The sequence below is a fragment of the Branchiostoma floridae genome, chromosome 3, assembly GCF_000003815.2.
Source record: "Branchiostoma floridae strain S238N-H82 chromosome 3, Bfl_VNyyK, whole genome shotgun sequence".
Classification (NCBI taxonomy): domain Eukaryota; kingdom Metazoa; phylum Chordata; class Leptocardii; order Amphioxiformes; family Branchiostomatidae; genus Branchiostoma; species Branchiostoma floridae.
Genome location: NC_049981.1, coordinates 25,285,230 through 25,310,446, shown reverse-complemented (window position 1 = coordinate 25,310,446; position 25,217 = coordinate 25,285,230). Strand labels below are relative to the sequence as shown.

Sequence of the window (25,217 nt, the reverse complement as noted above, 5' to 3'; positions counted from 1 at the left end):
TCTCCATGGTTACCTGCAACAACTAGGGTCCATATTAATTGACGTCAAAGGGATCGTAATGTCACGTGACTTGACTGATTGGTCATTCGGAGCTGAAGAAGACGGCAGTGGGGCCCAGGAAAATGTCGTGCTTTTGGTTACCCGTCTCTATCTTATTAGTACATGTAGATCGCAGGCAAGGACAACAATTGTCAATCTGGCATCTGAGTGATGAAAACGTGGTGAAATCAATTCCCAACATGTTCAAACTTCCTCATGTCCGTTGCAATAGATATTCTGCTAAGTTTTAAACTGTATTTGTTGGATTACTTTGGCCGAAATCTAAAAAGGAAGAAGAAAAAATACTTACCGACCGCAATTTTTAGGATCATTAATCGGAAACACACCTTTAATTTTGCTGGCAAAAATTCGATTTTTGTACCGAAGGTAGCCTTGAGCCTGTCTGTCTGCTAGTGCGCTTTACACATTCCCGATATACACATTGTAGCACTGTCAGATACTTTCAGCGCTGCTAATGTTAGTGGTCCTGGAGTGATCCTTTGTTAGTGATCCTCGAGTGATGATCGTAAAGCAGCAATGTTAAGTCTTGAATGTGGTGAACCCTGACATGTATCTGTCTGCCTTGTTCTTTTGTGTGCTGGAACACAGTTTACATGTCGCTATCATAAACAGCGAGGACATACGGAGACTGAGAGACGCCGTGCTTTTCACACCAGCTGCTACAGTACGTGGAAAGCTCGAGAAAAAAAAACAATTTCCCGCACCAGAGGGGCCAGAGCCAATACACTCGCTCATCAAGAAAATTAAAGCGGCGAGAAAATTAAGTGGGCAAATCAAGCGACACGAGAGTGACAAATTAAGTGAGTGCAGTTTGGAAGGTTGAGATTATAAGCAGATGTAAGGATCTGGCACAGTCTTGGTGTTCTGTACGTTTTTCGAACATTTATTCAGTAGTAGACCTATTCGCATGTGAGATGTAGAAAAGACCACAACTTTTTAGACCATTTATTTGCTTGGTGATTAGTATTAGGTATTCCACCATATTAGGAATCTCAGGATATTACATACAAGTGCGACAAAAGACATCAGCTCGAGTAAGTTTCATTTATGATTTCAATGACTGCAACTAAAGCACCTCTGAAGTTCCAAAGAATGCCGCCAGAATGCCCAAACGTCTGGCACTTGTATGCGACGAGCACAAGACCTATTTAGACCTCTACCAGGAACCATGGCCATAGTTTGTCCTGAACACGGGGTACAAAAAAAAATTTTGCTGCTGTACGTGGGAAAGGGGGTCCAAAATATAACAATTTCTTTGACGGGATTAGACCTGACCACAAAGCAAACGTAATGACAATCCATCCAAAAACCTTCTAGGCGAAGGTAGGAATACAGTTGCGCAAGCCATGACATTTTTTAGAACCATTTCTGCCACAAAATATCCAATAAAAAAACACTAGTTGGAAACGTGTTGCTGTCAATTTGCTGATAATTATTTTTGTTTTGAGATATTTACCGTTTCAAAACCGTTGACATACTGTTATACTGCGCCAGTCGATGTTAGCGATGGATATGGGCCTCTTTCATGCATACAGTGAAGACTAGTTTTTCACCTTACGTATGCAGGAGTCCCTGATGTCAAAGGCGGGTAATAGAATTGTAAAAAATTCATCGGCACGACATCGTCACCGACGGAAAGTATTGAATTGATGAGGATGGAAAATCAATCGAGAGAATGGAATAGGACGGGAGGGCGAACTTTCGAGATTGGGTAAGGTTCCGGCGCCGTAATAGGGTTGTACGTTTTAGTGGCCCAGCGCACTATGGGTGAAGTAGCTTCGCGATACAGGTATTGGCACAACGGTCACAAAAACCTTGTACTCTGGATGAAACATCGGTTGAATGCCACTAAATTGGGGGATAGGTGTTCATGGGCATAGCCGATACTCACAGGATACGTTTACTCTGCTTTTTATACCGCTGAAGTTGCTACGGATAATTGGTAATGACAGTGCATACGTATTTGGATACTCTTGAGCAACAGGCGCTAGGTATAACAGATCGTTGTGCAATGATCATACATTACAAAAATACAGTCAAAGTCACACTGTCAACAGCATGAGGTCGAATTTGTCCATCACTAGAAGGTCGCCGAAATTTTACAATCTCACCAAAGAATCGTGCCAATTTTTCGTCTGGCAACTTCGATATACCCTGTAACCTGCTAACATCGGCCAATCTCTAGAAATCGCACAGTTTGTATTGCTGCCCAAAATGTCCTTTAGAGCTCGCGTACTCGTCGGGCAAATCTAGATTCTCTAGATCCCAATTTGTGACACCGACGTTACCATCGCTGCCGCGTGCCTGCGAAATTGGTGTGTTACGCCGAAGGGAGGTTATATTGTAGTAACTAATACCGTGACCAGTTCACCAGTTCAGACACAGTTGCCTAGGTAATGTTGTTTTCTTTGATGAATTCATCCGGATACGATATTTCCTTTTCATATCTGTGCTGTGTAATCCATTTTGGGAGGGGTTTTATGGTAAATGACCTTTGTAATGATGCGGAATTCATCCCGTCATACTACATTATATCGCACAAAATTGTCTTCTAAAATTGTTCCCATTTCAATCTTAGATATAGCTTTATGTGGGCTTCCAATAAACCGACCTTATTTTTTAACAATCACGATGGAGAGTGATGAGATAGCTTGATGAATTCTGGGTAGATATTAAATTTATAATCCTCTCAATTGGGATGATGCAGATTCATCTTTCGCAGGAGATTGAAATAGCCGACCGCCTAATCCTACACGTACATCATTCAGGCTCGGTCGATGAGTGAATATAACAAAATAAAATGGGAATGGGACGATTTCACTTATCTCTTCGTTTTCTCTGTCTGTCTGTCTCACTCAATCAATCTGTTTTTCTCTCAAACCTCCCAATCTATCTATCTTTCTATCCATCTCTTTCTCTGCCTCCATCTCTCAATTTCTCGATCTCTCTCGTAAACACACAAATAAACACACAACAAAACACACACACACACATACATTGTAAACACATACTCTGCTGACAGACGAGCGCACTGCACTCGAGTGAATAGCGGAACGCATTGCCACACGGACAATCCATATCGGCAGACCTAATAGCATTATCTCATTGGCCGGACAGTGGTAAAACTCGATATCAGCACGTTATCACAGTTTACACTCAATATCAATCACATGATAAGTTTGTATATGATAATGGGTACTAGTACTAGCTTCCCTGTGTATGTGGTAATCGTACATGTGCTCTATGCTTATTATCGCTGGCACCAGCTGCAGAGTACACGGGGCAGCTTTGAAAGCCCGGTTACATGGGGAATATGGCCGGTGACGCCAACCATAATGCTGGTAATTCATAACTAATTGCAGCTAAAAGTAGCACTGCTTCCCCTGTAGACTTCTGCCCGCGCCTTTCATTAAGCACGATCAAACACCGCTATAGTGGAAGCGTGATGATTTCTACCCTGTCGGCTGAGCTAAAGACGGGGGCATTATCATATACATGTAGCCATATTGACTGCCAATATTGCTACTGCTACTATAGAGTATTACTGTTGATATGACTAACATCATTACGCTAGGCTGTATCATAAAGTCTTTCTGTAGACTGGCTCCAATTTTGGTTAAGGCACTTTGTACCGATTATCTCACCAGACTCAAGTGAGAATGGGTACCCAGGGTCGACTGGGGAGGTCCTCTCGAATGGGACGACAGGTCCCGTGTTCGAAGAGAGCCACACATAAAAGAACTCACCACAAGTACATATCCCGTAGTTTGTACTTGACATAGAGAACTGGTGTGCTACGGCTAATGACAGTGTATTGGTTTATTGTATTCTCGTCCGAGGTTATCAGACGACGGTTTCCACATCGTCCGTACAGAAGGCGGGTTACCTGGATACCAGTGACGTCTTCCGTCAAGTCGGTGTGGATACATCTGCCAAACACACGGCGATTCCGTCAAAGCACCTGTGACGTCATCGTCGCCACGGTGATTTTAGTTGAATCAATATGACGGTTGCTGTTTTGCCAATAAAGATTGTCGTCAACACACCTGCCTATGTCACAACAACAATAAAACATGTATTTTGTTATTTTGTCCCGTTGTGTAATTTTGAGTTCTGCAATATCACGGTCTTTATTTCTTTATCCTTGTCTTGAAAACTAGTCTTTTACAACAAAAAGTCGGGTGACTTTGCCAATGCAAAATGCCCGAGGCCGAATCACAGCAAAAATTAACACACGAAACGTTACATACTCATTCTTAGCATCCTCTTGCACATACTATCTTATACTTAGGTTTTCCGTTATCATTAACCTGGCTATTCTTTGTAACTAGCTCTGGTTACGTATACTGCGTGTACTGCTACAACCAAACCAATAGATGAATAGATACGAGTAGAAACAGTAATATCTGATATCAGAGTATAAATCATTAGATAGGCGGCGGCAGCAGGATCAGCTTTGGATTAGCCTTCATAACTCTCTGGACCGGCTTTTATTCGTCTTTTTGAGCTCATAATACACTTTTGCTGGCCGTTCCTTTATGTACTCATTGGTTTGTGCTGCCGGCAGCTATTCTATATAGGGCATGTGAACACGACCTAAGCCTTAAGCGACACCGAAATCTAACGGACTAAAACGTGTTAAGTCCATCTACAAGCGTTCCCAAGGAACAGAAAGCACGCAGACTTTTCTAGTTTTATGCGCTTGAAAGAAAGATCAACCTTCTCACAGTTCAGATAAGCTACATGTACTTTGGATTCTTGCAGAAGACCCGTGTCAACTTTCATACCGTAACGTTGTACATACATTGTATATATCTATATTGTCCGTTTGTTGGATATAGATACGTGAAAGTGTGCGTGCGCACGCTTGTGTGTTTGCGTGTTTCCGTCCAATAAAAAGATTCTCCGTGCTCCGTGATTCTCCGTGTTATCATATATGGTATGACGCTACAGCCATGTGCCATGCGATCTGTCATGAAGTCATGTCAGTCAAACCGCCGGGTCAAACAGCTGTGCATCAGCAGTGGCTGCTGACATAAGCATCGCTGACCTAAAAGCAACTGGAACATTCAAGTATTCTTCACTGCTTCTGACAACACAGTGTCGCCTGACATTGCAAACAAACGTAGCAGACTTTATCGGCGTGGTGCGAGAGTCAGAGCGGTGTTAACGAGAGGTTATACCCGACGGCTCTGCCCTGGCACATGAGGGATTCCCTCTCCCGTATTTGGCGTCCCAACGTGTCGAGGGTAGCAACACTACCCAACACGACTCCCGCGATACCATAAACAATGAAATTAGCCTACCATGATTAACTGGATTGTCTCCCTCCGTTGAGAATTTAAGAAAGCTCCGCGAAGGTGTCCGTGTTTTCGTTGTCGTTATTTTTCGGTGGCTGCTGGAGTAACGTCTGATTGGCGTAAGTAGCGTGGTACGACTGATGAGGCGGCAGCGTGCGCTATGGCACTGTAGATGTACGGCTGTCTTACACAGTCACCAACATGCCTTGCATGCCTGTAGGCGGAGCGGGCAGCCTGGCATTCCCTTCTGCCAGCAAGTAGTATCTAGTCACGCTGGAACACTCCGCTCCACCGCACGCTGTAGGGAGCTCCTCGGCAGGATACGACGTGTGGCCCCGTAGCCTCTGCAGTCCCGGAACGGTCCTCCTCCACGCTGCCTCGTCGTCTTGCGGCCGCTATATTTAGGCGCGCAGGGAAATGCACAGGGACGTAATAAAAACGTCGGCGAGCGGCGCTTCATTTGTATGCGGTGTCGGCGTTTGACCTCTGACCCGTACGCATCTGCGCTAATACGACGCTGGACGACGTAACGTAGGGCGCGTTTCAAAAGTTGTTTGAAAAAAAATCAAAGTATTTCTGATTTCATCATCTGATTCCAGTATGAAGTGATACACCTCATGGATGATGTCCCCTGGGCACCCCAAAACCTATGCCAATGAGGAAAAAAAATTAAAATTGGGCAAAAACTATCGCCTTCGATATGTAATTTGGTCAGGAAGATTGACCAAATGACTGAGCAAACAGACAACGGTATGCCAAACATGAAATCATTCCATTGTTATTTATACTATTGTCATTTTACATCTTCTTCTTTGGTAAAACATTTTTGAAAATTGCTGCACGCGGCGCGGATGTCATCCATACAATGAAATCCGTGTAGCCTGACTCCCTCCCGCGGGCGTGAGCCGGGCCGATATCGGAGCTGGCAGGTTGGCCTACTTCCATTATCACCGCCTGGTCAGAAGCACCAAAATCAATCATAAATATCGATCGATTCTTGATCAGCCTAATTCCGAAATCATAATCCCAAAGGTTCGATATTCGCACCGTCATGAAGGTTCATTTCAAAATCAGCAGGACGTGAAAAGCATTTTTCCGCTCTTTAAAAGTTGTACATTTCCCTCAGGGCCGCGAAAAGTTCAACTTCAGGCACTTTCTCAAGTCGCTGAGGCAGGCCGGAGAAATTGGAAAGTAAAGGTCAAGTAAGGACAATGGCTTTTGAAGATTCACACTTCAAATGGAGGTTGGACCTAAACTGTAATATCAGACCGCGTATGCACAGAATGTTATCGTCAAAATATGGATTCTAGGCGGCCGAGTTTTTATAAAAGTGCAGCTTCCAAGATTTCAGAACTTAAACTGGTGAAAGACAAACATGTTAAGTTTGTTGATGTACGATAAAGAGGTAAAGGTAGCCCCACAGCTTGTTTGGGGCTGTAGAATCAGTGGGTTGTTATCTACGTTGGCTGGAGCGCGGTACGGTAAGTTCATCTTCTCCTTTTACCCCACGCACAGAACTCAGGTACCCATTTCTATACCTTGGTGGAGCAGGGAGGTCACATAGAGATAACCTCTATAACCTCGATATAACCTCCTTGGGCGGAGTGAGCAAAGACGAGTAAAGTGTCTTTCCCAAGGGAACAACGTCTAGCAGCCAGGAATTCATATACAATGAAAGTTCACAATTTCTCACGAAAGAGCATTCTTTCCTATACCACATGCCATTGTGGCAATCCTTGTTGTCTTTGCCAAGAAGGTTATGTTTTCAGTGCAAAGTATGGGTACGTGTTGGGTGTGTTTGTTTGGTTCTTTCGTGACACGATAAATCGAGAATTTGTACATGGATCCGTGCGATGTCTCATACATGGATTCGTGTCGGCAAAGGGAAGGGCAAGTTCGATTATGGACCTCCTGGTGGCTTTCTTCGGTACCGCATCAAAATGTTCGGTTTTCATGTCTTGTGCTCTGGACATGCTATGTTCGTGTTTTTTGGATGGCAGATAGCTCTTGGGGTTGTGAAGAAGTGGTTTAGCTTGCGAAATGAGGCCCGTAGCAACTGAAATGTTAGTCACAAAGGCATCATTTGGCAAAGGTACGTGGCCGTGGACTTTCTCAACATTACGCCAACTAGCAGTTACTCAAGCAACTGTATATGATTCTGGAAACAGTCAAACCAAAACGATGATAAAAATCATATCCAGTTGCTTGAGTAACTGCTTTATAGCGTATCTTATTACCTGGATATCTAACATTCATCGACGCTTCTCAGCATTTGTTCCAACAAGTGACGCATTTTGTCCCAAATTCTTATCCTTAAAATACTTTCGTGCCGAAGATTTTTCCCCAATGAATCCTAACCCATTTAGACTCGTCAAAATCATAGATAAAGGCCATCTGTTCTAATTAAGCTTTCATTTACAATTAATGCTTTCTATAATCAAAGTGTGCAAGAGGGAATTCGCTGAATACGTTGTTGATGTTTTAATAGTATCAATGGATTTATAATTCACACTGTGAACACTTAATTAATTGTTTGTTATTGGAAAGACTAGCTTCCCTATACAAATGTACTAACTTCCTTTCACAAAAGAATAGCCGACAACCAAAACGAGTAACGTTCGGAATACACTGGCCTTGCGAATTTGATTCTATGGTTGGCGTCTATGGCAATACCGAATCTGACGAAAGAGTGTAAAAAATCAAATTACTTTTTAAGGTCATCTTTTTTAATTTTTACATTTTTATCAAATTTACAACGAATTTCTAATCTTACGGTAGAGAAGGTGTTTGGATGGATTTGGGGATTAAAAATCTTAACGTTTTTAGGGATGGTTGCGCTTTGAGAAAAACAAGAAACCAGTCACAACAAGGAGCCTTGGTCACAACTTGATTTTCCCTCACAACCTCTTTCTGGAAATTCGCTGTTACAACGTTTCCATCGGAGAATTGATGTTTTTCTTTGGAAAAAGGGACCAAAATCAACGCCGTCTATAAAACAAGATTTTGTGTTACACTGTTACTTTACTTTGAATCCTGTCTAATGGACAGCATATCAGGTTACATTCGACACACAAGACAGACCCCCATGGAGGCACCAAACACCGTAAAGAAGTTTGCCCAGGAGTCCTTAAAACGGGAAACTCCTGTCCTGAATTACAAAGGGCCGACTGTCATTGTAGTTTGTTAGAGCTATTAAACATGGATGTATATACGGGTGAGATATTACATTTGTCACGTATAGAAACGGTGGCTTTTAGTGGCCATTTCTTGGGAGAAAAAATCCTGTTTTCTTTGTTTGTTAGAAACATTAATAGGTACGTTTATGTATCACCTTTGACGTGTTTTTCTTTGTCGGTACTGTTCAAACCACCGGTCAATAAAACGATGCGGGAACTGTATATCTTTAATCGATAAAACAATACATCTAAAACAGTTGGCCTACTTTATAAACGGGCCACGTTTCTAGAATACCCTATAAGCTTTGTGGTAGTCGACGTTGCACTATGATGGTATGTTTAGAACGATGTGTATGTTTTTGGTAGAGTTTGTAGCGATATTACGGTGTTTGATTAAACAGCATGCATAATCTCCACAAGATATGACTGGTCACTGGGCTGTTAAGGAATTGGGTTCTGCAGTTGGGCCTTGACCTGCAAAGAAATATGAATACATGTGGTACTCCTTGCGGCTTTCCTTGATGCTGCAGCAAACGTTCCTGACACGCTATTGCCACAAGGACTGGTTGGTAGTGTAGTCCTAGTGCTTGAAAAATTGGGTTTTCCATTATTATTACCTTTGCCAGGATGGCTAAGGTTATGTTTTGGGCGTGTTTGTGTGTCTGTGTGTCTGTGTGTCTGTGTGTTAACAGCATAACTCGAGAAGCCTTGGATGGATCCTGATGATATTTGGTAGGTGGGTAGGGGTCGGGAAAACGAAGGTCAAGTTCGATAATGGGCCCCCTAGCGGCTTGCTAAGGTACTGCAGCGGAAACTCAATTTTTTATATCTCGGACATGCTGCGGTCATGATTTATGGGTGGTAGATAGCCCACGGGGCAGAGAGTATGTGCTGTTAGTTTGGGCCCCCTAGCGGCTTTCTTGGTACTGCAAGCGCCGGTTTCCTTTCAAACTTTGGACGAGAATAACTCTGCAACGTGTTGACGGATCTTCATGATTTTTGGTATGTAGATAGAATGAGTGTTGACTTACATAATGGAATACTAATTATGTAAATCACCAGCTTATTTGCATAATTAATGAGGAAAGTTTATAAATCCACTGCATTCCATGATAGGACTTTTAAACTTGTCACATATGTAGCTGAGAAGGAGAGAAATGTCAATAGATATCAATTATGCAAATGATGACCTCATTTGCATAATTAATCAGAAAATATGAACATGTTGACGGATCATCATGTTTTTTGGTATGTAGGTAGCGTAAGTGAAAACCTACATAATGAGATACCAATTATGCAAATCAACAGATAATTTGCATAATTAATGAGGACATTTTATAAATCCACTACATTCCATGATAGGACTTCGAAACTTGTCACATATGTAGCTGAGAAAGAGAGAAATGGCAATATATATTAATCATGCAAATGACGACCTCATTTGCATAATTAATGAGAAAATATGAACGTGTTGACGGTTCGTCGCGATTTTTGGCATGTAGACGGTTCGGCACGATTTTTGGCACAGTTCATAAATCCACTGCATTCCATTAAAGTAGTTTCAACGTTGTCACACATGTAACTGAGAAAGAGGAAAGAGAGTATAAGGGGTGTATTTAAAGACTTTGAAAGAGAATAAGTCAAGAAAGGATCATCATGATTCTTGGTATGCTGATAGCTTAAGCAATGCTTGATACAATTTGATATTGATTAATTGTAAATTGGGACCTTATTTGCATAATTAATTCCGAAATTTTACAAACCAACTCCAAGCATATAATTATAAAACATAATGAAATGAGTAACGCATTTGTCTACAGACACCATTCTACATAACAAACCTATTTTATTTGGCAAAGGCATGTGTTCGTTCTTTTTTTAACTGTACGTAGTGACGTTTCATTTTAAGATTTAGAAACAAAACAAAACAAGTCAAGAACGGAAGGATATATTTTGTCCTCAGCATCATGTATTGTCTCCACGTCTGTACGCGAAGACCCTAGCAGACGACGTCAGCACCTTGTCGGATCGATTCACGGCGCCGACCAAGCTCAACATGAATCGGGACATGCGTCAAAGTCAATGGCGCGGAGTTCCGCAATGGCCCATGCATGCATAAACGCACTATCTTTGTCACCGCAATGAAAACACAAGGGCAAACTAATTTAGAAAGGGTACAGATTCTGTTTCGATAAAATTGGGGTGCTAGTGTTACCAACATTAAAACATTGGTGGACAGGAAGAGAATTATGTAATCAACGTCACGATGTACAAACATGGCAGAGAAGCTTGTGGGTTCTTAGGACCTGCTCAGGATATTACGAAAAACGGCGACGATCAAAGATGAAAGTTATGAACCTAGGATTGGGATGTTCTCTTTATCCCAAAGAATATCCAAGAGTGGAATTCATTATCTAGCACTTTTTTGGTGGTTTTATATGCAATGTACAACGTTTGAACGTCGTTTGCTAGTCATTCCACGACACCCATGGATATCAGGCTTCACTGAGGACGCTGCGATTTGAATTTTGTAAGCATTTACTGAGACCAGCTCGAGCGCGGTCACCCCGTTAGAATACGCAATGAGGAAAACGTCGCCGCCTGTGCGTCACTCGATTAACAACGTTTGGCAAGACTTGTCAAGACGAAAGACAGAGTGGCTTGCGGTAGTCTTGAAGTTACTAAAGTAACGTCTAGTAAATTGTATCTGAAACTACAGTGGACATTGCCTAACAAGGTAAAATGTAGAGCTTCCAGCACCGTGCCCTTGAAATGTGAAAAATGACGTCCTAAACCTCGACTGACCAACGTTCTATTTGACCTACTTCATGCCTTCTGGCACTCGCAAGCCGCAATGTCGGGCATTAAGACAAATAGATGCGTATTTTCATACATAAAACAAGACCGTCCATCTACCAATTCATGACTAAGGACGCATAAAAATAGATGTAGGAGAAGGTCTGTTGGTGCAGTTCATCTTTCCAACCCATTACGTAATTTATAAAAAAATGACACAAAAAATTAAGACACAGCCCTGCGTAATACAAGCACATACAAAAGAGGATGTGTGTATGTGCGTCTGTGTGTGTGTGTGTGTGTGTGTGTGTGTGTATGTGCGTCTGTGTGTGTGTGTGTGTGTGTGTGTGTGTGTGTGTGTGTATGTGTGTGTGTGTGTGTGTGTGTGTGTGTGTGCTGTTTGCTTGTTGAATTCTCCGTCAAACAGTCGTCTGATTGTGTTGTTGTGGAAACATCGGAATTTAATACCTTATCTGCTTATCTGGGGCTGAAAAAGAAAGCAATGCTGAGAGAAGTTTTGATGTGAGAAAATCGTAGGACACATTTTTTCAGTCGTTTTTATTTTAAGGGAAACAGGATTTGGTGGGACGCAGAGGAGTCCAGAATAATTGCGATTTGTGACATACATTCTTGGACGCCTGACGGGGCCAAATTGATGTCCGCTTTTCTTCATAAACATTGGCGTAACTAGGACTCGGGTATCGTCTGTCAAATTCTGTTACTGAATTATAATCTATGGGGATGTCAGGTCTTCTGGGTATAGTAAACATAACAGAAGGTGTGACCTGAAATCCATAGGGCTACCTGGGCCTACACAGGTCATCTCTTCGGGACCAGGGGCAGCACAACCCGAGGTAATGCATTTTGCCTCAGACCCCCCGCGAAAGGTAACATAGCAAAGAAGGCCGTTAACTTGATCAAGTAAGTTAAGTAGGCAGACAAAAATCCTCGTTTGGGCTAAGTCGGCCAGGCGGACAGAGAAGCTGACGACGCGGAGAACAGCCTGTGTTCACTGCCCTGGGTGCTGACCAGGTACACTAGATGACACGCCACGGACTGCCCAATACCGTTAGAACTGGATAGCATCTACGTATCTAAAGATACATTACCATTGCCAAAAAAAGTTGTGTTTCCACTTTTGGGTAACGTTTCTAACGGTGTTTGAAGACGAATGTGATCTAGCAGCATGACTAAAAAGCTGTAAACGGATTGTAATGAAATTTGGCCTGTGGTTAGGACTTGACCTATTAGATGAAACAAAATGATTATTCACAAAATGGAAATGGAATAATAGTGAGCAAGACAACACAAGTAGATGGTTGAATATAACATCCAAGACTGGTAGGAGTACATGATAAGGGCGCCATCACACGTATGCAAAGGTCCTACACTTATTTTGTCGCCTACGATTTTAGCAAGGCTTTGAAAGAATCGTCCGTCGGCAATGAGGTGTGACAGCCTTTTTCGTCATACTGCAGATGAATGTTGTATGAAATATCCCCACGACTGTCCTATCAAGGAATGACCTTAATTCACTGTCATAAACCTGTCTTAAGACGAACATGACAGGGCCTGACGATTGGCTGAAAGTTCTTAGCCGACAGCAATGTCCCCTGCGGGTGCGTCACGCTGACGCAGGGCCCCGGGGCTCAGGCGCGCGCAGGCAGGCCAGTTAGCGGACTCATCAACCCGCCAATTCAAACCAATTTGACCTCATCAGGACCGACCTCACTTTTCCTGTCGGACCAGACCCTCGGCATCGATCGGGATCAGGACCGCCCATGATCATCATGGTATTTCGCTAAACAAAGTCAATTCTTCCTAGCCCGAGGACCATTCTGGTTAGTTTACCGGAGCTCCCATACTCACCCCTCACCAAGATTGGTTGGTGAGTGGTGAGGGGTGAGTATGGGAGCCACGGTAAACCAACAAGGCTGATACTCAGGCTAAATTCTTCCCTCGTCGTAGCAACAACCGAAGAAAGTAGACTGGCAGTAAGTGCAACGTAGACAGATAGGAAACGTTTGCCAACAGATGGGTAACAACAAGTCATTCATTGGTCATCTGGATTAAAGAAATATAAGCTTTAGAGATCATTGAAAGATATCGAAGATCATTAAAAGATCATTACAATTATCGACAAATCATTGACATATCATTAGAAGGCAGATGGCAAATAATTGGAAGCGCGTTGAAGCACCTTGGGGTCGTTCAAGGATCACTGAACCGTTTAGAAATTTGTCAAACTTTCGATTCTCTTCTTGTCTTCTCTCTGCAATGACCAGTGGAAGAGTAGCTCGTCAATTCATTGCCTTTGAGCTAAAAAGATTCGAGATCACTTTATCACTTTAACGTATAGCCCAAAATTCACCACTCGCGTGATGTTTTTCGGACTGGAATGGGCCTGTGGAACGCACAACAGGTGATTGCGGGGGTCAATGGGGTGTTCCCGGCGGCAGTAACGGTGGCACGAGGCTATGAATGGGAGAGTAACAGCTTCATGCCTGAACGGAAGGCCATTGCTGGATCATGGGATGGGTCCTGGTGCAGTATAGTGTGGATTGATGAGTTGTTTGTCGCTAGAGTACGAAGGTGAAATTTGGTGTGTGTGTGTTGGGGGGGGGGGGGGGGGGGGTGCATAGCTTTTAGGCAGTACAATTGAGTGATAGCATCTTCCCTCGTCGACTCTTTCTTCCCCCTCTCTTCATCCCCCCCTCTCTCTCTTTCAATCTTGTTCACATTTATTTACGTACTTACCTTCTAAAATCACATTTTTCGGCCTTGGCTGATTTTAACAGTTCAAGGGAGGAGGCAATGCGTCTTTCTTTCACAAAACATAGGGTATTACACACAGTTGTTTACAAATACAATGATACAGTTAATATTCCATAATCCTTCGTTCTCATAGTCTAGGAGGAGGTTGTCAGAGGAAGTATATGGAAAAGGTAAAACATAACTCGCCATGAACAGAATAACTTCAATACCACAGAATGATGGCTTGTGTCTATTGATTGCTTTTATAGGTGTGAATTACAACGGTGGGACATCAGGGTTCTAAGGTCCTTAATGCATGCAAAGCAAATATGCCCCAGATTGAAACTAAACCGGCATAAATTGTGTCATACTTGTCCAAATGACCGATATCAGAAAGGCCATGTCAAACCTCCAACAGAATATCACGGATATTCTACGCGCGCGTTCCTCACCACTACACATGGCTTCTTTCCTTCTTCAGAGAGTGTTAAATTGAGATTGATCAGCTAATCAAGCGTATTCAGACCGAATGAATTACTTTTGACAGTAAAATGTAGCATTATCGATAGCGAAGGAAGGAATAAAATACTCGACTTGGTTTGATTCATTTTTACAGTCTGATTGTGCGGTTATTGCTGAGGTTCGATGTTAAGTAGCGCGAAGTTGGGTGATTTTGATGTGGAATTTTCAAGCTGGTCGTGACAGATCTCATCTAAGACAAATTGGAAGGCTGAATGTTGTAAGATTAATGCACGAGTAGAAATGTATTTTGTCCTGAAACGCCCCTGTTTGTTGATGTTCTCAGGACATCAGCAATGGTGTCGTTTCAGGACAAAACTATTACGGACCAGTCGGACACAATCTCCTCTACAACCTCATTACAGCCGCTGGTCTTTCAGTGTATGGATCTTGCTGTACAGTACCATCAATTTGCTGGCCTTCATAGCAGGCTTACTTTTTTGTCATCACGTACTATTTCCTGACTGCACTTAAGTCCTGATTGCATTCGGTTTCTAGTATAGTGTCTCATAGCAGGCTCTGATAGGCCGACAAGAGGAAACTTACAAATCAGAGAAAAGTACAAATCAGAAACCTATAGCACATAATAAACAAAAAAGCCCAACTCGTAAGCCTGCCAAGTCGGCTACAAACTACCATGTTACTAGCTACCGGTTCCAATCCATCTCTCTCAATCAAACAGCCGCAGACTACAGAGAATACATATCTTAGCAACCCCCTTTCAACGTTGATAAAAGTTGCCTTTGATCGTCTATTCCATCTGTCCATCAAGCGGCCGTCCAAATTGCTCGCTAACTCGCCAGGCGTCCTCCAGCCAGCCGGAAGTTGAAGCGATTTGTAACGTCCCATCACGCCTTCCTTCTGGCCTCCCCGCGCTGCCCGCGGGAAGGTTGTTTTGCTGTGATGGACAGGTGGTCATACCCTGTATCCTTGTTACCATGGCAACGTGATGGACGTCAGAGATTCGGAAGGTGATACCATCTCTAGGACGTATGATTTGGTGGGAAAGATACACTCTGCTTGTTAGACTCTGGCACTTTAAAACAATATGAATATGAAAGAAGTGTATGGAAATGTTATCATCGTGACCCATCTCTCCCCCTTTCCCTCTCTCTTGTTTCTATGCCTTTCTTTCTTCTTGCTCCATCTGTACCCTTTCCTTATTTATCTCTCTTTCTCCACTTCCAGAAGAAATTTGATGAATTATTTGTTACAAGAGCTAGTTATCTAGCCCCTTCGTACTGCTGATTCTTCTTGCACGCCATTCTACTACCCGGGGGTACAAGGATGGTGGCAGTGACTAATATTCCATAACTCCGTTGATGCCTACCTGCGTTTGGAGGTTCCTCAGTAAATGCATTTCCGTACAGTGCACAAAACATCAAACCGCTGTGGTAAAGGTAAATGTATTCCCATAGCCATTTGAGACCATAGGTATGATAGGGACAGTGGGTTATTATCCACTGCGAAGGGCTCAGTGTTCGAAGGCGGAGCTCATCCCTCCTTCCTTCGCCTTCAATGGAATTGAAACTGTCAAAGCAAGATTTGGTTCCACTTTTTACCTCGATGAAATGTCATGGAGATTATATTTTACTCTGCGTTTGTCTGCGGGAGTGTCTGTGTGTCAACAAGATAACTCAAGAATGGCTGGGTAGATTGATTTCATACTTTGTGTGTTGGTAGTGTGTGATGAAAGCTAGAAATGATTAGATTTTGAGCCCCCTAGCGGCTTCCTTGGTACTGCAGCGAAACTTCCGGTTTCGCTATCTCGTGTTCTGAACAAGCTATAGTCACCATTATTGGGTGTTAGATAGCTCTTGTGCTCAGGAATTAGTGACATAAGTTTGGGCCCCCTAGCGGCTAGTTTTGGAATTGCAGGGGCATTTTTGTCAAAAACTTCTGAAGACGATAACTGAAGAAGGGGACAACGGATTTTTGGTACGTAGGTACCATAGACAATGTTGTACAAAATCAAATACTAATTATGCAAAATAGAAGGTCATTTGCATAATTATTGAAAATATTCTATCACAGTATTTTTTTCAATATATCTCTTGTCCCGGACATGATATGGTCCTGACATTTAGGTAGTAGATAGCTGTAAGCATCATGAGTTCATGACGGAGCAGGTTTCAGCCCCCTAACTTGCAATTTCGGAACTGCAGGGGCATTTTGTCAAGACATTCCAAAGAGCATAACTGCAGAAAGGATTGACGGATTGACATCATTTTAGGCAAGCGGGTAGCTCTGGCAAAGATGTTCATACTGATATACAATTGCAAATGAGAACTTGATTTGCATAATTAATGAGGAAATTATATAATTCCATGTTTTAAAATAACTGGACTTTAATACATGTAACACATGTAAATTATGATAGGTGGAATATAAGCAGATGCCAAATATGGTAATGAGGAACTTATTTGCATAATTTATGTAAAAATTGCAAAGTCGCTTAAAAATTTATGATTGTGACATGTGTACGTTAGTCAATGATGAACAACACCATGCATATATCATGTTAATTTGTTGGTCAATTGCATGACATTTACAAAAGCTCTTATTATTTCATGTAGGTATGAGGTTGCCGAACTCTAGTTTTTTAATCTTTTATTTTTTGATTATATACTTTGAATGCATTGTATGTTAAATTTTGTTGTTGTTTTTAAGCGACTTCACGTATACTATTTTATGTTATCCAAATGTGATTCCTGGTCTCCATGAAAAAGCTGTGATCATTCCTCCGCTTGGGCAACCATGGTAAAATATGACAGAAAAATGAATTCAAAAAGATTAACACATACATGTACATTCTGCATTTTCCTGTCTTTACAGAGGAAGGTCAATGCCCAATAGGTCACCCCCCCCCCCCTCATTAAACTTGGCTCTATCTCCGCGAAAGTTTCGGTGCTGGAAGGCTGATCCTAATGACTCGCTTCATGGAATCGGATTGATAGTAAATGATACCGGCCACAGACGAGATTCACAGAATGGGTCACCGATTACTAACGCAAAGCAGATGGCTCCTGGCGAGGATTGTCTAAATGGTGTCAGACTCAGAAGACAGACGGCTATGATTGGGGCACGTTTGTACGCGATTGAAGAGGAATAAAAGCTTCTAATTTGGTATCGGACGCACAATCTTCTTGACGTCAAACAGATAAGACGACAATTAATATCATCAGCCAAGGACCTTGTTTCAGCATAATTGTATATTCTTCATTGGAGTACTGTCGTTATGCATGGACTGCTGACGTCATCATCACACGTCATCAGCGGGAGAAAGATGAGTAAAAGTCCTACACAAAAATCGGATCAGTCGCAGTTCTGTCTTATCTCGAATTAGTCCGAAAATGGAAAGCATGGGCTGTTGTACGAATATCTGTATAAATGACGTCGTTATTTGGTCGTAAACCGGAAGGGAATTATCAAAGACTGAGCGGTGATTGACATCAGGATTATCAGTGAAGAAAATACCACCAATAATCTATTGGCGGCCTTTTCTGTAGGATAATCGCATGTTCCCATGGCTAAAGCTGCACTGGACTGGGTCATTGGATTTAAAACGTAAATGGGGGAACGTTATAGGAAAAACACTGTGGATGGATGCGATGGGCAGACGGAAGGTTGGTTGGATGAATGGATGCATGAATGAATGGAGGAATGGGTGGATCGTAGACTGCAGGGTATAGATACATCTGCAAACTGAAATTCTCTGACCACGGCCACAGTCACAACAATCTCACTATACAGAGAAATTTTCTAATTACAATTCCGATCCACACTATCCGCACAGTTTGACCGATCGCACAGTACCCCGGGACAATCGGATGACATCTTCTAAAGCGTTCCGCGAAGCGAACCTAATCAAAGGAACGCCTCCCAGCTACCCAGGTCATTACCACAGCAGATGGAGTCCCTGATCTCCACATTTGTCAGCGCATATCAAAGGTCAATCCTTCAAGATTTTAGTAAGGTCAAAGGTATAAGCCTCGAATTCGAAAGGGCGAGGATATTCAGAAAACCTAGTGCGACCTACGTCACCTTTCCAAACCGGGGCCCGACCGGGCATCTTTCGGGAACGAAAAGGACATAAAAGACATCAAACTACACAAGACGTAAAGAAAATAGTAGTGGGCGCTATATCTGTGCACAAATTGCGTATACATTTCTATTTTTCGCTTCCACAAACAGCCCGACCGGGCCCCGGTTTGGAAATGTGACCTTGGTCTTACAGGGGTACATGGGTTTGTGTTTATTTGCAAAAGAATTAATTGCTACTTCAAGTTAATGGCCGGCATTTCCCATCCACGTACACACTAATTTCTTACGTGAGAAAGGGCAGTGTGCATTTAGATCTAGCTATTGTTCATTCAATCATATAATATAGTACACGAGTTAGAAGGACTGCAATCATTAACTTTTGCCTCCTTGAGAATATATTTCTTTCGATGAGTTATATTACATAAAAAGAAAGCATTTCTGATAACATTCAATAATGATGGTAGCATTCAAACATACATGTTTGTGACAAACACAGTATTAAACCTCCTCCTGTTATACTCAGATTTGGGCGATCTACTTATGTATTTTCTATTCGTATCTTGCGGTATCATAACTATGTAGATGAATATCCACTGAAATTCAATAGGACTATAGTTGCCATTTTGCCAAATCAGGCAAACAAAAAATTGCCTAAAAACAAACAAAAAAGATGCCCATCTCAATCAATCAAGAAGTTAAACGTTTTGTTTAACTTTTTGCCTTGGACAAAGCCTTTCGCACAAATATGGCAGCGATGTAGCCATAAGAAGTAAACAACACAACAAGGTAAGCTGTGATTGACAAGTTCGTAGGACGGATTCGAACCAAATCAAGATGGCGGCGGTTCTGCAGATCTGTGAACGATGCCTCCAGCTGGATCATGAACGATGTCGACATTATCACATGGAATATCTGGTGGCCGTGACCAATGACGTCACAAAAACCGGGGAAAAAACTTTGCGGCATTTCTGACACGTGGAAGAAACCTCCTATGGGGACCAGCAGGATATGGACTATATGCATCCATGTGACGCCATCCACGCGTCCGTTGTAGATGTCCGAGTAAATGCGGTGTATTACTGGGGACGTGCTACACAGATACGTTATAGTGAAGGACACTGCTTGAGTCATAGCCCTTTCCGAATGATATCTGGTGTACCTAACGTGCGAGTACGCATTGGCTGCAAAGTAACAACAACTGAGTACGACACATGTCCACGGAAACCACGGATGCACGGCGTGGGAAAACGAAGCCTCGCTGCTGAGGAAGTACAGCACGATCCCGCAGCTGAAAGCGTAGAAGGCGATTCCCAGAAAGTCAAAAATGAAGGTGACGTAATACGCAGCTACAGAGCGAGAGTGTAGGAGATGGGCGCATGCGCTCAGGAACTGGATGGTGAAGTTGCTGATGCCGAGGAGAAGCAGCAGCATTGAGGAAACGTCATTTGCGAAGCTTACCTCGTCTGAAACACAACAACAAACTGTCTTACATTCATTATTGCCCACATAAACACTTAATGAAGACAATGTTCTATGCAGCTGTGTATTTCTAAAATGGTACCGATTATGAAGTACGATCAAAAGTGGACAAGCAGCCACCCTGAAGAAGGACCGTTTGAACAACGTGGCCACATTTTGGTGGACTGTTATCCCATTGATTGATCAAAGATCGTCTCCATTGTGGTCATATGCATACTGTGATCATATTTTGCAAGTCTCTAGAGTTCGTGGTCACTGCGTACTAGCTTCAACGATTCAGAATACTTAGTACCTTCAATAGATTAAAAAAAATGATCAGGAGCCATCAGCTTTCACATACTAGCCACAATGCATAGCACTGCGCATGTGCACTTCAACCATTACACAAGCCGATGGGTTATTGAACCTGTACCTTTTGTAGTATATGGTAGTGACTACTCTTCGATTCTCACTTTCCTTAAGCCTAGATCCCTAATTATATAACATTGCCAAAAGACAAATCTAAGTGAAAAAAATTAGAATATTATGTATGTATATGGTTCTCACCGGAGTATGTTTTCAGCAGGTACACCACATAGAAACACGGGATAAGGTGGGTCCAGACGTTCACGGTTTCGTTGTGCTGGGAGAAGATACTCATCAGGTAAAAGCGCCATGGCCGGTATGGGGGCCTGTATCCCGTAAGAACATACGGCTCCTTTTGGACGTCTGGCACTTCATTGATGCTCAGTGACCGCTTCAGGACCGGCATGGTGGTTAGAATACGCGTCGCTTCGGCAAGCTGCAACCCTGATAGAAACGATTGTTATTGTAAATTGCCAAAATGATACGTCATTGTACATGTAAGGATTAGAAATGATAGACCTGTACCAAATTTGTTTATCTTATTTGTATGCCTTGTCGGCGTACGATTTAAGCGAGGTTATGACAATATCAGCAAGCTAGAGTCTACGATAAATTTTGGCAGCTGGATCTTTGAGGGTTTGAGATGAGGGTTTGGAATTTGGATTCTATGTTCTATATTAGCGTATCAGAAACTCAGCGCCAAACCAGCAATTATTACTGTCTGTGAGCCGTGTTTACTCAACATATGCTTACACAAGTCTAAGGTTTGCGGCAGGTCTACACATACAGGTCTAGGGAAACAATGTTAAGTTACCAAGTTTAGTTACAATACGGAGACAGCGGGTCTAGTGTTACACTACAAACTACACAGCCTTACATGCTACTAGGAACTAGCCAACATGTCCACATATATACCTGAATCCCAGGAGCACGAACAGACTGATTAGATAAATGCATATTCCAAGCTTAACTAACATAACAATGGTATATCTACTTACCCATACAGGTACTCATACTATCCTATAATGACTTACCTAACCAGCTAATCTATGTGAGCCCCGCCTCCCATATCATATGGTCAAACAAAGCTCGAAAGATGACCAGCTCTAATATTGTGCGACTTTCGTACGCACACAGCATCAGTAGCCTGTTCTGTAAGTTGTGTGTGTTTGCACCACATACATGGAGTATAGCCCAAACACAACCCCTTGGGAATGCATAAGTTGGCTTCCTTAAAATATTTCAAATTTAGACATGCTCCGTCCCTGAGGCGTCACCAAAAATGTGGATTAACCAGTTTAGTGATTGCGCCGCCCCTCAGCTCACCTTACCTCATGACCCCTTTGTGCATACAAACAAAAACGATCGAGTCAAAGTGTCTCTATTTATTCTTGGTCCAAACTTTCATATATCAAAATCGTTTTCTGATCATCTGAACTACGGACTTTCAACTTCACCACATTGGCTCCTGGCCAACATTTGGGCTCTAGTAGTAAACATAAAATACACATACCAGCATAAAACGAAATGCTAATATAGAAACAAATCTTTTGCTATAATCACAAACTAAGATATGCCCTCATGGTTTCCCACGAAGAAAAAACAGGAGCGTGCCTTGTAATCCAGTATTACCTTGGTCTGAGTTGTGTAGACGTGCTCTGTGCTAACCAGTTGGAAGAGTCGCCAGTGACCGTTCTTTATAGCACGGTAGGCAAGTGACAAATTACCTGAGGAATCTTGATGTACCGGTTTGGTTACGTGTACGCAAATGAGCTTAACAATTGCATACGATCCAAAGTATCACTATGGCACCCATACCAATTGGTAGCAAATGGTAACTCTGGCTAGCTGGCTGCTAATCAACAAATGTCCACTATTCCATGGATCCAGCAAACCATGGAGTAAATGTATGGTATCAAACCTATTCTGGTCCCAGTCTGCTTCCACGATCGAAGTCTGCTTCTCAGCTGGCACCGATTGGCACTTGATTGACACCTGAAGATGAATAAGATATGCGAGAGTTCTTTTGGAGATTTCGATTGGCTCGAATCACACATTCCTCGTAACGGCATGGTTGTAGAGCTATTCGAACAGTCTATATACGGAAGTTTGATCACCGCAGTACTTTGTTTCTGAGAAATATTCCAACAATATTTCTGAATTAACGCTGGAAGCAAGAATCAAAGCGTTTTAATTTCAATAGAGATAGAAGATTTGAGCAGAGGAAGAAATTTTGGCTAGAATAGACATGATTTAATTTCGGCGAGGAGCCAAATATTTGCTCCGCTAGATTTTCGCTCCGTTGGGGAGTTTATTTTATTTTACCGGGGCCCCTATTAAAAACAGGAACAGTATACATATGCATATATTAATTTACATATTATAATTACATCAGGTAGTGTGTGTGCGTGGAGTTAGGGTTAGGACCGTGGCTGGGGTTTAAATTTAAGTTAGGGTTATACTCGCGCTCCAAAGTGTGATCCCTCCTCTCTAAACCCGCTCAGAATTCTGCTTGAAATTACTACCCCCACGAGTGCGACGCACTTCTCTCCCCTAGCTCATCCAGGTATACTGGACACCCTTCTGCAGTGTTGGGGCAAGTATTTGGCAGGGTCAGAGATTTGTCCTGACGCCGGTCGGTGCTTTCTCCCGCGCCCCTGATCCATCACACAGACGTCACTCCAGGCAGTTCCACTAAATCAAACACCTTCTGATGGATTTCTACTGGAGGCTTTCAAATTAAACATCATTAAGTACTGGAGGAAGTGGGGCAATTGCAATTGATCAGGACGAGGTGGAAAGCCCGTACGTCGATCACGAAAATTGGTCCAAAGGAAAATGATTTATTAGCCGGAGAGGATCGCCGAACACCTGGGACCAGGACGATAGCGATGTTTCAACTCGGGTCACATTGGATTTAGGAATTTCAAGATAGATGTTGATTTCAAATATCTCTAAAATATTAGATTAAAGGAATAACATTTAGAATATTCAATCCGTAAAATAATTGGTAAAATGGCTGACATTAGATTGACAAAGACAAGAGGAATGGGAAGTATAAAGATGGTAATTTGACATTCTTTCAGTGTACATTTAATGGCAGCTGAGACCACTGCGATAGATTGACCGAGGAGGGATTGGGTTGGGACGTTGGCAATATTTTGATATGGGTCACATCATAGATACTAAAAATCAACACTTACATGTCAAATTATAATTTTCCACAAAAATGTTTAATCCAATTTACCATCATCCAAAACATCATACTATACATGGAAAGGCACAAGATTCTATCACAAGCCCAAATTCTTCCAGAATACCACAGTTATAAGTTATAACTGCAGCATGGCTAATCTATTACAATACAGAATCTCTAGAATACAATCTACTGTCTGATTTCTATTGCTTGGACTGAATCATTATGCTGTGTACAATTCATCTGATCCAGCAGTAGCAATATAATCTTCAGCCTTCTATCATTTGGCATTAAAGCTCTGTGTTGGTAAAATTGTAATACCAGCATCATGGGAAATTTGAACTACTTCAAAATACAAGAGACTCGTCCATGTGATGCAATCTTGTTCAGATTAGAACAAGAATATCTTTTCTGCATGTTTTTTTACATTACAGCACACAGTTATCATTCTTGATATCATTCTTGCTTCCACAGTGGTGCACTGCTAACTAGTCTGAGATCAGTGCACTTGTCAGTGTATCTGGTATCTATGCATTCCCCAAGAGCTATGAATACCATCTATGGCATACTATCAGTTCATATCCTCTGATTTACAATATAGCTATTCTTTGATTCACCTGCTCTTCTGTCAATTGTATCTGACCCTGTTGATTATACTCTTCATTTCTTGTCCACAAACCTATTGTGGCATTGAAGACATAGCATAAGCATCTTACCGGAGGCATTGATTTATGCCATGGCATGTCATCCAGCATTTATAACAATCCTTTCACAGGACAGTGATCAGCATTACTGTAATGTTACTGTAACATCATCATTGGTTACTCTGCACAAGGACGTCCTTGCTCTGCACATTCTGAAATTCTTAGCGATAGGTTATTTGCAATTGAGTAAAAAAAGAAGTCCCATAGCCCCTTTTAGGCTGTAAGCATGGGTTGTTATCCACTGTATCTAGGGTATTGGATGGTGGAGCTGATCCCTCTCCTTCTAGTTCTGCTGCCTTTTACCTCCACAAGTAAAGTCAGGTACCAATTTTCACACCTGTGTGGAGTGAGGAAAGTAACTTTCCACAATATCTACCTATTAGGAATGCCAGGGATTGTACCTATGACCTCTCTATTGGACAATTGGGTAACACATCACAACGAGGTCACAAATTTGCAAGTACGTCAGCAGACACTTCAATGACATCATGCTTGCTTACTGGGCACGCTCTCGATTGATATGAAAATGACAGCATGAAGGTAATGTTACCATGATCTACAAGTGAGCAAGCGAGTCTAAAGGATCATTTAGTGCTGTGTGCATGCATTGAACAGATGGCTACAAAGCTGTTGAAAATACAGATAGGCAGTCATCCATCTCAACTTACATGGACTATTCAGAAGGCAACCAAGCCCTGGTATCCAGCCATATTATAGCTCCTGAGTCTCTTCTGTCCTCTCTGCAAAATTTATAGAGGACAGAAGAGACTCGGGAGCTATAATATGGCTGGATACAGGCTAAAGGCAACCTAGGCTCACAACTAGGTGAGCTGGACAACGTTCA

At 42.3% G+C, this 25,217-nt stretch overlaps 2 protein-coding genes across 4 annotated transcripts in view; both read right to left on the bottom strand.

Moving 5' to 3' along the window:
* LOC118411489 (calmodulin-alpha-like) overlaps positions 1 to 5,808 on the bottom strand; it is a 51,286-nt gene extending 45,478 nt beyond the window's left edge. Inside the window, exon 1 of the mRNA XM_035813785.1 lies at positions 5,367 to 5,808. Within this exon, the coding sequence (XP_035669678.1) occupies positions 5,367 to 5,369 (3 nt within the window). The 5' untranslated portion in view covers positions 5,370 to 5,808. The remainder of the gene's footprint in view (positions 1 to 5,366) is intronic.
* Positions 5,809 to 18,748: 12,940 nt separating this feature from the next.
* Positions 18,749 to 22,504, bottom strand: LOC118412729 (membrane progestin receptor alpha-like). Of its 3 annotated transcripts, XM_035815757.1 has the most exons (4): positions 22,395 to 22,504; positions 20,675 to 20,917; positions 19,311 to 20,112; positions 18,749 to 19,279 (listed from the first exon to the last, which is right to left on the bottom strand). In XM_035815757.1, exons 2-3 carry the CDS (start codon positions 20,877 to 20,879, stop codon positions 19,358 to 19,360), a joined length of 960 nt encoding a protein of 319 aa, XP_035671650.1. In that variant the 5' UTR covers positions 20,880 to 20,917; positions 22,395 to 22,504; the 3' UTR covers positions 18,749 to 19,279; positions 19,311 to 19,357. The 3 variants fall into 3 exon arrangements, with proteins under 3 accessions (XP_035671650.1, XP_035671649.1, XP_035671652.1); XM_035815756.1 differs by having other exon boundaries at positions 18,750 to 20,112; XM_035815759.1 differs by lacking the exon at positions 22,395 to 22,504 and adding an exon at positions 22,106 to 22,350 and having other exon boundaries at positions 18,750 to 20,112.
* Between the last annotated feature and the right edge of the window lie 2,713 nt (positions 22,505 to 25,217).

Bases quoted from the DNA above. Each gene is read 5' to 3' on its own strand.
- LOC118412729 (XM_035815757.1), bottom strand. From the start codon at position 20,879: ATGCCGGTCCTGAAGCGGTCACTGAGCATCAATGAAGTGCCAGACGTC. The intron at 20,113-20,674 runs GTGAGAACCATA...GTTGTGTTTCAG, and splicing joins CCTGCTGAAAACATACTCCG to ACGAGGTAAGCTTCGCAAAT.